The 17,861-nt window shown below is 40.4% G+C and overlaps 1 protein-coding gene across 1 annotated transcript in view; it reads left to right on the plus strand.

The window, feature by feature from the left end:
• The window catches only part of IMPG2 (interphotoreceptor matrix proteoglycan 2), a gene marked incomplete at its 5' end in the record, with an annotated part of 60,195 nt that extends 43,731 nt beyond the window's left edge, over window positions 1-16,464 (plus strand). Inside the window, 10 exons of the mRNA XM_083612063.1 lie at window positions 407-471; window positions 2,989-3,316; window positions 3,572-4,905; window positions 5,457-5,676; window positions 7,105-7,315; window positions 7,670-7,858; window positions 8,840-9,038; window positions 9,294-9,373; window positions 9,916-9,983; window positions 13,782-16,464. Coding sequence (XP_083468189.1) covers window positions 407-471; window positions 2,989-3,316; window positions 3,572-4,905; window positions 5,457-5,676; window positions 7,105-7,315; window positions 7,670-7,858; window positions 8,840-9,038; window positions 9,294-9,373; window positions 9,916-9,958 — 2,669 coding nt within the window. The 3' untranslated portion in view covers window positions 9,959-9,983; window positions 13,782-16,464. The remainder of the gene's footprint in view (window positions 1-406; window positions 472-2,988; window positions 3,317-3,571; window positions 4,906-5,456; window positions 5,677-7,104; window positions 7,316-7,669; window positions 7,859-8,839; window positions 9,039-9,293; window positions 9,374-9,915; window positions 9,984-13,781) is intronic.
• Window positions 16,465-17,861: the final 1,397 nt, after the last annotated feature.

Here is a 17,861-nt window from a genome sequence, read left to right on the forward strand (position 1 = left end):
AATATACCCTATTTAGAAAGTACTACACATAAGTCTTAGGAAATATTTAGAACCTTTGTTCTGAAAATAACCTAATCCTTTGCCAGAGGAGAGCACAATCTCAAGAAAACTCAAACTGGGCAATCAAATTCTGTAACTGTTTTGTGTGATCATCAATTTAGAGAGTACAAAATGTACATTCAGTACTCTTCAAGTAGAGTAGAGTTTAGTCGTGCACTTGCCCCGGAGAGCAAGCTGAGTTGTGCACATTTGCTATTCTCCGAACTCCTACTAGCAGTATTGTTGCTTAGAAGCATGCGTGTTTCTTCATTGAGATAGGAAATGAAATCAGTGCACTTAAGATCACAAGCAATTTAGAACTCTGTATAAGATACATGACTGTCTTCCTTGTTTCTTGTCTTCACAGTAAAGGAAGTATTCTCTTCTGTAACAGAAGACCCGACTCGAATTACTGCTAGGCCCATTGATGATGTAAGTTTGTTTTCTTGTATTGGCCTGGTTCAAACATCATGCTAAGCCAAATCTTGGCTTCGTGCAAACATACAAGCATGCTGGCTGCCGAAGAGGAGACCACATCTCCTTTGCTCATCCCCAGTCACTTTGCTGCAGCCTGTGCTGAGCTAATCTGTAGTTTGGCCTAGCAGTTAGTTTAAACCTGAGCTCATGGTTTAACTCTTCTGTAAAAACCACATGACATAAAGTACCACAGGACGAACCTTGATTACAACTCGTGGTTCGTCTGTAAACAGTTAAAGCATGAGCAGGAATTTGGTTGATATGCTGGACCAAACTATGGCTAAGCTCAGTGTGGTGCAGCAGCAAAATAACTGGGGAGGGTCAAAGGAGGCACAATCTCTCTTTAGAAAGCCAAGAGGCTCAGCCATTCGCACTAAGCCATTTTTGTTCTAGCAGTTCTTTGCCCTTTAACCACTTATGAAGTTAACTGAATAATTCAAGTACAATAAGGTAACACTCAAATATTTTCTTTGGGGGGGGGGGAATCAAAATATTCTCAAATCCTTCATGCAACAATAAGTACTTCATACAGGGTTTAGTCCTTTCTTAGTCATTTAAATTATTTTGGATATATCCACGAAACAGGTACAATATTAGACTGAATATGCTGTCTTGCTGGCAGAAAGCTTTGGAAAATAATTTGTTTTTGCAGAGTGGTATTTCTATCGTATTTTGTAGATTCTTCAAATAGCTTGTGCATAAAAATCCAAACTTGCCAGCATCATATTGCATTTCTTAATGTAGTGTACCATTCTGAGAATTCTTGAATAATATTAGATGCCACAGGAACATCTCTCTGAATTTAAGTAAGTGATGAAGTGTAATTCCTGGCAGACATATGCAAATGCTCCAAATGTTTCTATTGAAAAGTAATTGCTCCCAGTCTTTGTGTTTATTTTGCTACTTGTGTACATTTCTCTAGGTTACATAGTACTATCTTTTCATGGTTTTGCTCACATTCCTTTAAAATGTTAGTTACTCATATGACAGCCAATGAAGATTGGGAGAAGGGTGGGAGTCAGGCATTAGGAGAGATCATCTTCTGTCTTCTACAGTGAAGCCCCACAGCTTTTTCAATGAAGAGCAGTGATATGATTGGGAAGTTCTGAGTAGAGGAGTGTGTGTAGGTGCTGAACCTTTCCCCCACTGGCTATTTTATTCTCTGAATTCCCCAGCTGCTTTCCCACCCCACAGAGCTCCGGGTGCATGATTGAAGGTAAACATGCATCTATACACTTTTTCTAATCACGGAAAATGAGCAATTTGAGCTGGAGCAATTGTGGGTAGGGATTAAGCAGCTTCCTGTAACTTCTCTGCACACTGTGGTTGCTTCTGGAGAGCACTTTACAAAAAAGAGCTGTTGTAGCTTTGTCTGATTACTGTGTAACATCTCTGCCACTAAGACAGCACAGGTTGTTGAAAATAGGAGATTGATTTAACTACATGCAGATCAGAAGCAGAGGTGGAGCTAGCTGCTCCAGCACTCGGAGTGGCACACATGCTGTGCACCCAGGGCCAGGGGGGTGCCACAGTGAGCATCCCAGGGGCAAGACACCCATGGGATGGAGTGAGCCGCCCATGGGGGGGGGGTGGAGCGAGCTGCCCATGGCAGGCTGCTTCCTGGGCGGTGTGTGTGTGATGGAGCTACGCCGCTTTGCCAGCAGCCTTCATTCCTTCCCTCTCCCTTTTGACAGCTCAGGGGAGGCTCCCCCCCCCCCCAGGAAGCAGTCCGGGAGCAGGGGGCAATGGCACACCGCCTGCCTGCAACTCCCAAGCCTCCCTCGAGCTGTCAAAACGAAGGGGGGAAGGCCACCAGCAAAGCGGTGCAGCTCCCCCCTTTCCCCTGACGGCTCGGGGTAGGCTTGGGAGTCACGGGCGGCACACTGAATGTCACCGCCCTCAGTGATGACACCCGGGGCGTCTTGTCCCCACTGCCCCCTTCCTCCGCCCCGATCAGAAGTATATTCTGCTCACATCTCTAAGCTTGATGGCCAGAGAATCTAGCACTTTCTCCTTCTAGTACTGCGTCAGCAATGCTCAATGGCATTCAACTAATGGCTACATGAAGATGGATGAATATAAATGAACAGAATGGTAATTAGACATAGTGTGCAGCTAATCAGTTGCCTGCAAAGTGATACAGAGAATCCCCACCCGCCACACCTGGTTCTCCAGATGGGACAATACAAATTTATAGATGGTGGCTACATGCCCATTGTTGTTAATGGATATGTTAGTTGTGTCCATTAATTTCAATGAGTCTGCTCTGAGTAAGACTAGTGCTAGATACAACTTCTGATCAGTAATTTTGAAATTATTGTGTGGTAAACTTCATAGGTCACTTATGGTCTTGGTGTGTAGCTTATTGATGTGGTGGAATGTGGGACTATGCCTTGGGGTTTATGCACTGTGATTTGTAAGGTAATATGGGCAGTCATAATGGCTTATAACCATTATGGATCTGAATTTTAGGATCGTGTTGTGGTATCTGAATGGCCCTCTGCGGATGAGTCAACTGTAAGCAACATCTTGCCACTTGATTTTACCAAGCCAGGTTTCATCTTTGATATCGAGCAGTTCAATGGCAATGAAATCTGGTTAAGACCAGATGGATTTCTGGGCAACTTCAGTTCAACACCAAAAGATACTTTCCTCTCAAAATCTGATATCACCATTCCCCCAGACGATCTGCTCTTTGTGGATGAAAAGCAGAAATTGCATCCTGTCACGCCAACAGCATTAGAGATTGACTCACTTGTGGACTTAGAAAGCATTTCTGATTTGTCTTCATTAGAAGATGGTATGTTATTTTGTCTTGCTTGGTAGCAGCAGAGTTACATGTCTGATCTTAGAAAGCTTGGGGAGTTACTTCCTTTCCAGGGCCCCCTCCCTGTGTAAGCAAGAGTCATTGTAACCTGAAGAGATGATGGCATTTACTGGAGAAAGAATATGATAACAATCTGCCAGGGTGGGGTGGGGGAGAGAATTTGAGTAAATAAAATCCAATAAGCTAAATTTATAAGAACTACTTAACTTTGCATATGTTTATTTGTAGGGCTTGAGGATTCTAAAGAGTTGGAAGAGCTCCTTTTGCCTTCAAGTCCTGCCCCTCACATTGTGCCAAGTGACATCCCACCCACAAGTGATTCTGTGACTCCTCTTGCTCCTCTATCACCAGTGGCCTCTGTATCAGCCATAGAGCCTAGCACTAAAGAACCATTACCAACAATTTTAGTAGAAAAGGAAACTCTGCAACCCACTGTACATATAGAAGACCATGTAGATGACTATGCTTCTGGTTCAGGACAAGAACCACAAACAAGCATATGGCCTTGGTATAGACCTACATTGGAGACAGAGGGATCGGGTGTATATGACTACAAGGAAACAGATTATATATTGCCTTCCTTAAAGGACTACACATCTAAAGACCTACCAGATGAAGTCGTATCTCTGTCATCTCTTGAAATAGAAGGCCCTACAGTAGAAAGTGTTATGGCAACATTGACTGAGACCTACAGCATAACACAACTGGAAGATTCCAGTGAGGATCGTGAAATCATTTCTGAAATAACTGGAATTCAAGACCAAATCATAACAGAACTGTCACCAACAGACTATCCACCTATAACCATTACAATAACACCACCTGATAGCTTCTCTCCATGGAGTGCGCTAGATAAACCAGAAATAATTTTAACAGCAAAACCTTCTGGGGAAAGCCCAGTGTTGGATAATTTTATAGTAGAACAGCAGTTCCCTGACACAACGGCTCAAGAGGCCTCTGGATCAATTGCTCTGAAGCCTGTTGTTACTCCTTCTGCTGAAAGTTCTACCCATCGGCCTGCAGCTGAAGTCACAAGTTCAATAGCATCAGCTGATTTTGAAATTTCAACCTTGGTACCCTATTTAAAAGACATGACAACTGGCCCCAGTGACTTCACTGGAGAGTTTGGTACAATCCTAATCACTAATACTCCTCCTAGCAGTTTTGACAGTGTAGTAAGCTCTTCCTCAACTCTGACTCTTACAGAGTATTCTGTCCATGCCCTCTCTGACAAGCCCACCACACAGCCAACTGTAGTTCAATCCACAGTTATCCTAGCAGAATTGGAAAAAGATTTGATTGCAAAAGATCTGGAAGTTACAGAACAGGACCAAGGAAGACATATGACTGAAAGTCATGTGGAGCTTTCTACAAGTGCCCATTCCACAGAGATGGCCAGTGTCGCTGGGGCAACACATGAAAACCTCAGCAATGTTACTGTCCCTGCACGCGCATTAGTGGTATTCTTTAGTCTTCGAGTTACCAACATGATGTTTTCAGAGGACTTGTTTAATAAAAATTCCCCTGAATATAAAGCCCTGGAACAGAGATTCTTAGAGCTGGTAAGATATAGTCTCAAACTGAGTTTTTTTTGCCAGGGCGCATTTAGCACATGAGCATCAACCCAGATGCACAAGGTGGTTCAAAACACCTTTTGCACAAATGATTACAAGCCAGTCACATCACATTAGATTTTTGTTTACTACATTGACTAAAATGCACCTTGATCTGCTGTGATAGTTCACATTCAGATACTTCTATTCAGATTTATTATTTCCTCCTTTAGACTACACCTATGTGGCAAAACAAAATATCAAATGAAATTGTTAAGAATACTTATTCCTGCCCATACTAATGGCAAAGTATGCAAGCTTCATCCCGCTTGCATGCTAACTAAACATTAAGGCATACACGGGAAAATTCAAACTTCAGGTTCAAATGAGCCCGACAGAATTAACATCACATATCTTATGCCTGTTTACTCAGAATTAAACCCAACTAAATTAAACAACTAGGTTTATGTGCATACAAGTGCAGACACATAGATGGATAGACACACAAACACAGAGAAAAATGGATGTAATCTTGTTATATTATTTCTCCTGTTTTGTAGCTGGTTCCTTATCTGCAGTCCAATCTAACAGGCTTCCAGAATTTGGAAATTCTGAACTTCAGAAATGGTAGCATTGTGGTGAACAGCCGAATGAAGTTTGCAAGACCTGTGCCTCGCAATGTTACTAATGCTGTATACATGATTCTCGAAGACTTTTGCAACACTGCCTACCAGACCATGAACCTGGCTATCGACAAGTACTCCCTCGATGTGGAATCAGGTATGATAAGGAAGGAATATTTGCTGCTTGGTCAGTGAGTCAGGATAAAGCCTTATTCTCACTGAAGTGACAAGTCAGTTAATTTCACAAGCTAAAACACCCAGAATCATTTTGAAGGTTATACACACACAAGACAACTCTGGGGTTGTGATGCTCATCTCACTTTACTGGCCGAGGGAACCAGCTTTTGTCTGCAGACAGCTTCCAGGTCATGTGGCCAGCATGACTAAGCCACTTCTGGCAAACCAGAGCAGCACACAGAAATGCTGTTTACCTTCCCACCGGAGTGGTACCTATTTATCTACTTGCACTTTGACGTGCTTTTGAACTGCTAGGTTGGCAGGAGCAGGGACCAAGCAATGGGAGCTCACCCCATCACGGGGATTTGAACCGCCAACCTTCTGATCTGCAAGCCTCTGTGGTTTAGACCACAACACCACCCGTGTACAATTATGCTTGGTGTGAAGAGAGTAGATAGGGATAGGTTTTTCTTGTGGCTGGAAGTGGCTCACTAGGTGGGGGCAGAGCTGCTATGTTTGTTTCCAGGCAGATGAGTTGCTGTTTATTGGAGGGATAGAGGGCAAGGTGGTGGCAGGTCAGCATGGGACAAATTTAGTAGTAGGAGCACTTGGCTGTTTCCAGTGGTGTGTTTGCACTGTGGAGCCTCCCCTCTATCTTCCCCCTCCTCCTCTCCGCTGGTGTAAGCAAAAATGAGCCATAGTGACTGTCTCACCCAGTGAGCTACTACTGCTCATGGCCAGTTGAACATTATGTTGGAAGATTTGAGACAGACAAAATACAGCACTTATTCACAAAGCACATAGTTAAACCGTGGAATTTGCTCTCGCAAGATGCAGTAATGGCCACCAACTTAAATGGCTTTTGAAAAAGGATTAGACAAATTCATGGAGGATATGACTACCCATGGCTGCTAGCCATGGTGAATAAGCTGTGCTTCCACTGCTAGGAATCACAAGCGGGGAGAGTGCTGTTGCAATCTTGTCCTGCTAATCTGGTTGGCCACTGTGATAACAGAAGGCCTTTGGTCTCATCCAACAAAACACACAGCTCCATTTCTCCATATGTCTATTTCTCCATAATATTGATGTCAGAAGGGGCTGTGCAAGATCTGGATCATTGTCTGGGCACAACAGTGAACTGGATGAGTCCAGATAAACAGTATTTGAACCCTGGGAAGATGGAGGCAGTGAGTGTCGTGATTCCTGTGCCCAGGAGATTGATCAAATGCCAAACAAATGACTGCCATTGAATCAAATTCATTCTCTAAAAATGCTTGGTGAAACAAAAATGTTTTCAGGAGGGGAAGAAATATACAAACTGTAGGTGTCTGTCAGAATTCAATAGGAATAGTTTCCCAAAATGCTGGTGCCACTGCAGTAAAAGTTCTCTTTTTGCTGGTGCCTCCAGGAGATCAAGCTGATCCTTGCAAGTTCCAGGCATGCAATGAGTTCTCTGAATGCCTTGTGAACCAGTGGAGTGGAGAGGCGGAATGTGTCTGTTATCCTGGCTATCTAAGCATTGAAGGATTGCCTTGTAATAGCATTTGTGATCTGCAGCCTGACTTCTGTCAAAATGATGGCAAATGTGATATAATCCCAGGGCAAGGGGCAATATGCAGGTAAGTGAACATTTGTGAAACATTTCAAATGCAGAAGATCAGAGGCATAGGCCTATTAATGTGATAATCCAGTTTTAACATTGAATCTGGTTTCAAAACAAAAGAAACCCAGAATACTTCCCTGAAGGGTGACCCTCCCAAGATCAGGAAGCGGTGCAGCTATACAGATATTTCCCCTGCTCAGCTTCTTCTCACATTATTCAATTGACCCATTGCAGAATATTTTAGCCTTTCACTCAGCTGCTATCTTAGATGGGTGAAGATTAGCATCCAATACGAGCTTCAGTCATTTCATGTTGACAGTAGAATAACTATTTTCTTTATCACTTCCCTTTTGACATGGGTGGATCACAGATGCCGTGTGGGTGAGAACTGGTGGTACAGAGGAGAGCACTGCGAAGAGTACGTCTCGGAGCCATTAGTCGTGGGTATCGCAATTGCTTCGGTAGCTGGCTTCCTTCTCGTAGCATCTGCTGTTATTTTCTTCCTGGCTAGAACTCTTCGTGATCAGTACACAAAGAGCGAAATTGAAGACTCATTAGGGTAACTATAACTTGTAGGTTATTTAATCTTGGAGACTCCATTAGTATTGAAGGGGAGCCAGATAACAGACAAATACTAGAGATGAACAAATCTGTTGATTTGTGGTTTCTCTCAGTATCTCATTTTTCCAATCTTAAATTCAGTTCATTTTTGAATTGACTTTCAGTTTGCTTCTTGTTAGGACTAAATGCCAAAAAAATCCTAGTGGGTAACCTTAGCTTGATAAGTGGGAGCTGGGAGTAGCAATAGGCAATATCAACCTGGTCATGGGAGGGAAGCATAGGTGCCTGAAGAGGAATGGGCACATACATTGTGACTGCTGCAAAGTGCTAGCCTATTGAAAAGATCTAAAGTCAACCCCAGGGACGTGGGTGGTGCTGTGGGTTAAACCACAGAGCCTAGGACTTGCCGATCAGAAGGTCGGCGGTTCGAATCCCCATGACGGGGTGAGCTCCCGTTGCTCGGTCCCAGCTCATGCCAACCTAGCAGTTCGAAAGCATGTCAAAATGCAAGTAGATAAATAGGTACCACTCTGGCAGGAAGGTAAATGGTATTTCCGTGCACTGCTCCGGTTCGCCAGAAGCGGCTTAGTCATGCTGGCCACATGACCCGGAAGCTGTACACCGGCTCCCTCAGCCAGTAAAGCGAGATGAGCGCCGCAACCCCAGAGTTGGCCACGACTGGACCTAATGGTCAGGGGTCCCTTTACCTTTACCTTTAAAGTCAACCCCCTCAGGTGGTTCAGACATGGAAGCTCTATTCATGTTAGACAAGCATCCCCAATAAGAGTTGAACACAGCTTCTGGAAGAGCACAACTGTCAGTTACCTGTTTGAGGTGTTGCTCCACTTTGCAGCATGAACATTGGTTAACGTCTAGCTTATTCCCTGGAATGTCAGAGATTGTCAGTTAAGCTTTGGGAAATATTTTGCAAAGAGGGGATTCCTGTGTTTGACATAAATTCTTTTTACTTTCTTTACAGGCAAGGAGACAGCCTTTCATCTATTGAAAATGCAGTGAAATACAACCCAATGTATGAAAGTGACGCTACTGGACACAGCCACTATTATCGGAGATATCCACAGCTTACTTCCTATAGTTCAACAAGCAATGAGACATCCACTGAGTACAGCAGTGAAGAAATCAGGCACATTTATGAACACAGCGAGCTAACTAAGGAGGTGGGTAACTTTACTTGTTTCGATGTGACCTCTATCACATCAGAATGACTTGCTAATAGCTAATTGCACATCAGTGTGCAATTTCAGTGCTAAATATGGAAGACTAATTTGATGAAAGCATAGTCAAAAGTACTGAAAATATAAAATTTGTACATTATGCTGCTCTGTATTGTACTAAGTACAGAACACCTTTGTTTGGAACTGTTGTGTTTTATATAGGAGAATTGTGTAATGTATTATTTTCTAACGTTCCAGGAAATTCAAGACAGAATTAGGATCCTGGAACTCTATGCCAAAGATCGGCAGTTTGCGGAATTTGTAAGGCAGCATCAAATGTGAGTTAAATGTTTCTTAACTACTTCTGTAGATTTTTTTTTCATTGAACCTATTCATTGTGTTCTACGCAAAGTTGATTCATTCAGTGATCAGCTAAATTATCATACTGTAGGGTGCAAGGAAGAAAGTAGATACAAAACCTTCATGATTATACGGCATATTGAAAGTATAAAACTGTTCAAAAGAGTTAATTATTAGCCTTAGGTCAATAGCATTTATTTCCCTAATTATTAAAATTGAATTCCTCACTGTTCCCCAGTTATTTATATTTCATGGTGGAAAATTAATACTGTAACTCTAAATCCCATATTGTAAGGACAACTGCAATTTTAGTGCCATTGCAACTTCAAATTATATCTCAACATATTACAAAAGCAGTTAAATGTTTAGGAGGTAGTAAAAATGAGCCAGTCTAGAACCATTATTCGCTGCTGAAAAGCTTAAGGTTAAGCAGAATCAAATGGATATGAGAAAGAGATTATTTTCGGTATTTTTGTTTAAGACTAGATAATATTCAATAGTCTCTTCCCCTTTAAAATAGGAGTTTGAAAGCTGTCAGAAGCACAAATCCTACTACAAGTTAGTCCTGAGTTCTACACATTCAACAAGGTAATGACTAAGAATATGTAGTTATTAGTAGAATGTAATGTCTGCTACTGTGGGTTCTATGAGACTGCAAACTTGTCATGCTAAGTTATGTCATTACAAAGCTTGTTCGTTGCAAAGAATATCATTACAAAGATTGTTCCAGCTGGTGCCTGAAGCTCAGCCATATTTGCCATCTTTGATGGAAATTATGTAGAATTGATTCTGATTGTTCTATTATATTAGACCGTAAGATTTTGTCAGCAAACTTTCTGAGTTGCTCAGACTACTTTGCTATTACTAGGAGGGACATTAAAGTGCAATGTATTGCCAAAACATTAATTGTCTATTGCTGCTCTCATCTTGAAGAAGCCAAATTGGGTAGATAATTTAACTGAGTATATGGTCAGTCGTCATGACATCTATTGGCATATCTAGCAGGGCAAGGTAAACTGTAGCATTCAAATATATTCTAGGCTAGTATTTAGCAAAAGGCAGCAACCGAAAATCCACAGTGCTTATTTTATTTTATTTTATTTTATTTATAAAATATTTATTGAGATTTTACAAAAACATAGGTTTAGAAAATACAAAGCGAAACATAGTGAAAGAAAAAGATAAAAAAACAAAAACATACAAAAATTCATAAAAAATAAAAAATAAAAATAAAAATACAAGATACAAAAAAAACCAGATAGATAAAAAAGAATTAAAAACAAATCCATTTTTTATAACTTTAAATTCGTTAGCTTGTTTCCTTGACCTCCTCACACCTCCCCTTTTTGTATTCCCATTTAAGTAATCAAGTCAGCAAATCCTTACCCTCTTTCGTTTATCTTAACTCTATATCTTAACATATTGTACCTCTATATTTTCATCCTTTATCAATTCATTTTTGCATATTCTCATAACTTTGTTGCTAATGCCACTTATTTTCAATCCAACATCATTTTTAACATTCATTAATTTTACAGTGTTTCTGAAAATAGTCTTTAAATTTCTTCCAGTCTTCTTCCACCAACTCTTCTCCCAGGTCTCGGATTCTGCCAGTCATTTCCGCTAATTCCATATAGTCCATCACCTTCATCTGCCACTCTTCCAGAGTGGGTAAATCTTGTGTCTTCCAATACTTTGCAATGAGTATTCTTGCTGCGGTTGTTGCATACATAAAGAAAGTTCTGTCCTTCTTTGGCACCAATTGGCCGACTATGCCCAGGAGAAAGGCCTCTGGTTTCTTCAGGAAGGTATATTTAAATACCTTTTTCATTTCATTATAGATCATCTCCCAGAAAGCCTTAATCTTTGGGCACGTCCACCAAAGGTGAAAGAATGTACCTTCATTTTCTTTACATTTCCAGCGGGCAAATGATATATTTTTGCAAGCTTGACTGGTGTCATGTACCACCTGTATATCATTTTCATAATATTCTCTCTTAAGGCATTACATGCCGTAAATTTCTTACCTGTGGTCCACAACTGTTCCCAGTCCGCAAACATAATGTTATGACCAATATCTTGTGCCCATTTAATCATAGCAGATTTAACCGTTTCATCCTGCGTATTCCATTTCAACAGCAAGTTATACATTCTTGAAAGTATCTTAGTTTTGGGATCTAACAATTCTGTTTCCAATTTTGATTTTTCCACCTGGAAGCCATTTTTTTTTGTCCAAATTATAGGCCTCTCTTATTTGATAATAATGAAGCCAGTCTCGCACTTTATCTTTTAATTTCTCAAAACCCTGCAATTTCAGTTTATCTCCTTCTTGTTCCAAAATTTCCCAATATTTCGGCCATTTGGCCTCCATATTGAGCTTTTTCTGAGCCTTCGCTTCCATTGGTGACAACCACCTTGGGGTTTTATTTTCCAATAAGTCTTTGTATCTTATCCAGACATTGAACAATGCTTTCCTGACAATATGGTTTTTAAATGCTTTATGTGCTTTAACCTTGTCGTACCACAAATATGCATGCCACCCAAAAACGTTGTTAAAACCTTCTAAGTCCAAAATGTCCGTGTTCTCAAGAAGCAGCCAGTCTTTCAACCAGCAGAATGCTGCTGATTCATAGTAAAGTTTAAGGTCTGGCAGGGCAAATCCGCCTCTTTCCTTTGCATCAGTTAGTATTTTAAATTTTATTCTGAGCTTCTTGCCCTGCCAGACAAATCTAGAAATATCTCTCTGCCACTTCTTGAAACAGTCCATCCTGTCCAAAATTTGCAATGATTGAAATAAAAATAACATTTTTGGCAATACATTCATCTTTATAGCTGCAATTCGACCCAACAAGGAAAGCTTCAAATTTGACCATATTTCTAAGTCTTTTTTCACTTCTGTCCAACATTTCTCATAGTTACCTTTAAATAAGTTTAAGTTCTTAGAAGTCATATTAACCCCCAAATATTTTACTTTCTTAGCTAATGTTAAACCAGTCTCCTTCTGAAACCTCTCTTTCTCAATCAGTGTTAAATTTTTCTCAAGTACTTTAGTTTTTGACTTGTTCAATTTAAATCCTGCCACATGACCAAATTCTTGAATCAGTTCTAATACTCTTTTCGTACTAGATTCTGGCTCCTGTAACATCAAAACTAGGTCATCTGCAAAAACTTTCAATTTGTATTGTTTGGCTCCGACCTGGATACCTTTAATCAGACGGTCCCTTCTAATCATATTTAACAAAACCTCCAGGACCGAAATAAAGAGCAATGGGGAAATTGGGCAGCCTTGTCGTGTCCCTTTCTCTATCTTAAATTCCTCTGTCATCACATTATTAACTATATTTTATTTTAAATGCCTTTCTCTAACATAAGCTGCAAAGTTCTTGCAGTTAAGACATGAATGTCATACACAAGGAAGATTTTGTTACATAAAACATTTTTATTTACAAGAAATAAATATTTTATTTATTTGGAATGGATACAGCTCATGTGTTTCCTCAGTTTAGGATGATGTTTCACAGGTGCTGTGTACTGTTGCTCTGTCCCAGAACATGTTATTAATGCCAGAAGTCTTAGACTGTTTTTTTCATCAGAAACAGAAAGGGTTCTTGTAGCATTTTGAAGACTATCATTTTAAATACTTTAGCCATCATAATCAATGCATTTGATGAAGTGAATGCTAGTCTATGGAAGATCATGCCATAATAAATGTGTTAGTCTTTGAGGCTCCTTATTGCTTCTGAAACATTAGGGGGATATACTACAGGTTGCCCCTGAGCACATTCAGGGTGTCCATTCTTCAGCAACCGAGTAACCATGATAACTAAACTAAAGGAATGGAAGAAGAAGAGCCCCTCTGCAAGTGATGAAGTCTCTTTGTCTTCCTAGTTTCTCATTGTAGCCACATTGTACAGTTTCATTAATTCGGAAGAAATTATGGGGCTGGTCTAGTCAATTTTGTTCCAAAAGGAAAACGAACTTTTGTAAAAATTGTGCAGGCCTACATGAATGTATGTGTGTATGCAACCATCCTTTTTCCATCTAAAACACAATTATTTTTTTAAAGAAAAAAGAAAAAAGAACCCCACATGTGTTTTAAACTACTTCACAAATTTACTTTGTCTTTATTGGAGTTGTTTCCTAACCGACAGAGACTCATCCCAATCACATCAAAATTTTGCAGTAGTTAACATTGTTTTATTCTGGGGGCTCATCCCCACGATTCCAGGATGCTTTCCTGAAAAACTTTTTAAAATAGCAGGGCATAAAACATGAATTTGGTGCTATGAATAAGAACAACCTGTGTCCCAGGTGTTTTTGTAATCTGTACACAGCCTTTGATAAGAACTTACACAATTATGGCAGACTTCTCTTTTTTCTTTTCAGGAATTTTGCTCTTAAAAGTGGATCCAGTACAAGAATCACATAAGATGCAGATGGATGGTGTTGCTACAGGAACGAGGCACTGATGCGGCTTCAGAATTTCTTATAGTCTTTTCAGTGATGCATATGGATATTAATGGTTCATGAATGGATTCCTTTGACCTTGAAATGAATGAAAAAAAATGTAAGAAAGGCTCTTTTTCCTTGGATTTTCAAATGCAATGGACATCACTGAAGATGACTCAAAGCTGTAACAATCATGAAAGTTAGTTTGATTTATTTGCAAAAAGGGGCGGGTTTTAATTAAATGGGCTACTGGCCACTGTACACATGATTCTTTTCTTGTTTTGTAAATCTTTTTTCTCACATCTTCTTTTTGGTGGGGAGGGGCTATATAAATAAAAAATAAAATAAACTGATGGTGTTCCCTGCTTTGGAGGGCTAATTTTTGCTGTTGAAAAAGTGTTAGTAGGGAGGAAAATGCTGTGTTGCATGTGACAGGTTTATAGGTAACGACTGTTTCTGCACAAACAATTTTTTTAAAGAAGGAACTATTTGGTCCATTGACAGGAACAAGGTAAAAGAGAAGTTAGTTATCTAGCTGTTTTGCGCGTAAGGCATATTTAGCCTTTCTTGTCCAATATAAAATTAGAAGAAAATCTATTATTAGGAACATACTAAATGAAGAATTTCAGACTGCAAGTTTCCTCATATTTTCAAAGTTGTCCGGACTGTTGGCTTTCATGCTATACTTATTAGATAAGATGGCCTGAATCATCTAGGAAGTTATCTCTCCACCAAAAGAAATACGAGTGGCTGTGTACTCGTTTTTTTTTTACATATATCACAGGCACATGTTACTGAAGGCAAGAAGGGCTACAGTTAAATAAAGGATTTTTAAACTAATAAGGGTTCAGAAGTTTGTCAGAAGTTTGCTTAAGTGTATGGTTGTTGTTGCTGATTTTTTTAATTAAAAAAGGTTTTGTTTTAATTTAGTGTATTTTCTGTGCATCTTGCTTTTTTCTCATTAATGGATTCATGATAATGTTTTTGTATGCTATGATTTGTACTGGGTTCAAATATCCCACTAGAGAGATACCAGTCAAGTTCTTAATTCTTTGGAATTGCTATGGATTTGCCCTCCCCACTATTTCTTGGCTGTATCTGCATACTGTCTCTTCTTGGTTGAGATCATTCTGAACTGAAGAATAATTTTTGTCTTGCCCCCAACAAGGCAAGAATGAATACTTTTGGGTAGTAGGTAATTCCTGGAATGTAACTGCATGACTTTGTTTAGGTAACTCTTAATAAATACCAGTAGGGGATAATTATTTCTCATGTGAATTCACATACACAATTTGTGTGTCTCTCTGGTGCTTAGCTTTTTTTAGTCATAGATACTTGAAGGTTTGATGCAGTTTTGCATGGTTTAGAGGTGATGACCCCAGGATTTTTTTGGGGGGGGGGCTGTGCTAAAGACAATGCTGGCTCAAATCCAGCACACCTCGTTACTCCTCTAGTTTGAGTCATACTGTTGATTCTAGTAATTCTGTTCCTTATGGAGGATCAAGGCAAATCCAAAACTATAACTCCAACCCATATGCTTGCCCTCTCTCCCAGAAGTAGCCTGTTTTAACTGTGATCAGTATTCATTGTCTCCACATGTACAATGCTACCCTGCAGCCTTAACATTCCTCCATGCAATTTATGCAAAGTTTGGGATTCCCAAGGCCATTGCAATCCATTTGAGGAGCAGAGGACCAATAAGTGAAAGGATTGATCCTCCAGCTTCCATTTCTTTGCAGCTGGAGGTACATCCTAGGATCTAGCTCTGAAATGCATTGCTGTGTAACATGGTGCAAGAGGAACCACCTCTTCATGCTTCTTTCCTGCCTTCATACTCTACCAATAATTTGCCATTTAGGGCTGGTCTGCACTGCTGCTTTGCTGCACACAAATGTTCTCTTGGGGTGAATCCAAAGTGCCTTTTCCCTGCGGCTTCTGCAGGGAGCACAGCTGGAGTTGAGGCACTAGTTAATCTTACTTAAGAATCATCCCAGTATAAAAAGGGGCCATATTACATCATCTGAAGATACAGCTGAACAAAACACTGTCGTCAAGGTTGTCACAGTTGGGTGGAGCTGAGTGCACACTTTTGTCTAATTAGCAGCTTATCATATGACTTTTGCTATTGCTATGTGTGCGCTTGTGAAGAAATCCTTGCGATAATCCTCCAATCTTAAAACACAGCTCAGTTACAACACAATATAATTAATGAAAACATGTGGAGAAAGGAAATTTAATTAATGGGTTCACAGGAAAAGAGATACTGCATAGGCAAATGTGCCTAAAGCAATGAAAATGAAAGCAAGCAAACTAATCGGCAGTGCAGACACAGCTTCCGTTATAGAAATAAATAATATTTTAGTTATCATTAGAGATTGACAAGTAATATATCATGTAGTCTGAGAGAAAATTCTCTAGCATGTAGGCAAACTCTGTGTGATGTGGCTCTGTGCACATCCTTCAACAACAGCTTCTGATTTCTTGAATGCTAGCCTTGAAGAGGTTCTGGTCATGCTAAAAATGAATATTTCATTGTGTATACAGGAAATGTTTTTCTTATTGTACATAATATTATCTGTTTATTTTTCACTGCAATAAAACTTTTTTGTTGTTTCAAGAATTCCCAAGATTATTATTTATCATTTATATAGCAATGATGCAACAGTATAATTGTTGAGAAGCCCTAAAGGCTTGTAGGTTAGTTAATTTAGCTGACTGAATTTCTGAATTGCTTCACACAACAGAGAGTTCCGAAGTGATTTGCAAAAATAAAATACAAAAAAATACAGTTGAAAATACAAGCACGTATTAAAAATGTAACCAGAGTAAAAACATCCAATATCTAACATCCAACAGGTGCTATTCAAATGTTGGGGGAAACAAAGATACCTTTGCCTGGCATCAAAATGATGACAAAGCTAACAAAAGATGAGCCTTTCTCAGGAGAGCATTCTATAGAGGGGGAGCTATCGCAGAAAAGGCTTATTCTTTCACCACAGCCCTCCAAACCTCTCTCACAGATGGCACCCAGCGAAGGGTCTCAGGGTCTAGATGGGTTCATATGGGGAGCTGCCCCTTTAGGTTTAGGGTTCCTGAACTATATAAGGCTTGAAAAGTCAAAAACAGGACTTGGAAATTGTCCTGGAAACAATTTGTTAGCCAGTGCAGTCAGGCCAGAACCAGTGCTACATGTTCATGTCTTCTTGTCCCAGTTAATTGAGCCATCACATTCTGCACTCATTTTTGTTTCTGAACTATCATGAAAGACAGCCCCATGTGCAGTGCATTGGAGTAGTCTAGCCAACTGAAGCTATGCTTTCCCCATCCGGTTAGGGTTGAAGCTGGGCAACCAGTCAAAGCTGGTAGAAGACACTCTGTGCCGCTGAGGCCACTTGAGCTTCCAACGACAGTGTTGGATCCAGCACTGCAAGTGGAGTCCATCTAATTTGGACAGAATTGGGGGAGGGGGTGTTGACCAGGTATAACTTGGGGTCAGCTAATAAGTGTTATTAGCATGCAGCAAAATCCAGGAGCCCCTGCCTATATGGCACATATTGCCACACCTATAAATTGGCATGATGATGTTCAATTTCCAACCAGTTGGCATTTGAGCTGTGTTATTTATATGGGTATAGAGCTTGGACAGGATGAAGCTGCTATTTGCTGCTGTCAGTGGCTTAGGAGAGGGAATTTTCAGCAGGAAAACAGTATGGGAGGAAACAGAAGCGGAGCTAGCTGCTCCAGCACCTGGAGGGGTGCACATGCTGTGCACCCAGGGGTGGGGATAGCCGCCCGTGGGGGCAGGGCGAGCATCCCACCTGGGGCGGACTGAACCCATTGCATCCCCCTTCCTCCGCCAGTGGGAGGAAGGGGTTAACTCACCCATTCATCCCAGTTGGGGCACTGATCAGGATACCCGCCCCCCATTCTCCATGGCTGCAATTATTTTTAAAAAAGGAAAAAAATAGTCCAAATCATGTGAGTCAAAGACCTGTTCAGCTTGATGCATTGTTTGAA

This window comes from Podarcis filfolensis (genome assembly GCF_964270895.1).
Source record: "Podarcis filfolensis genome assembly, chromosome: 4".
In the NCBI taxonomy this organism is placed as follows: Eukaryota; Metazoa; Chordata; class Lepidosauria; order Squamata; family Lacertidae; genus Podarcis; species Podarcis filfolensis.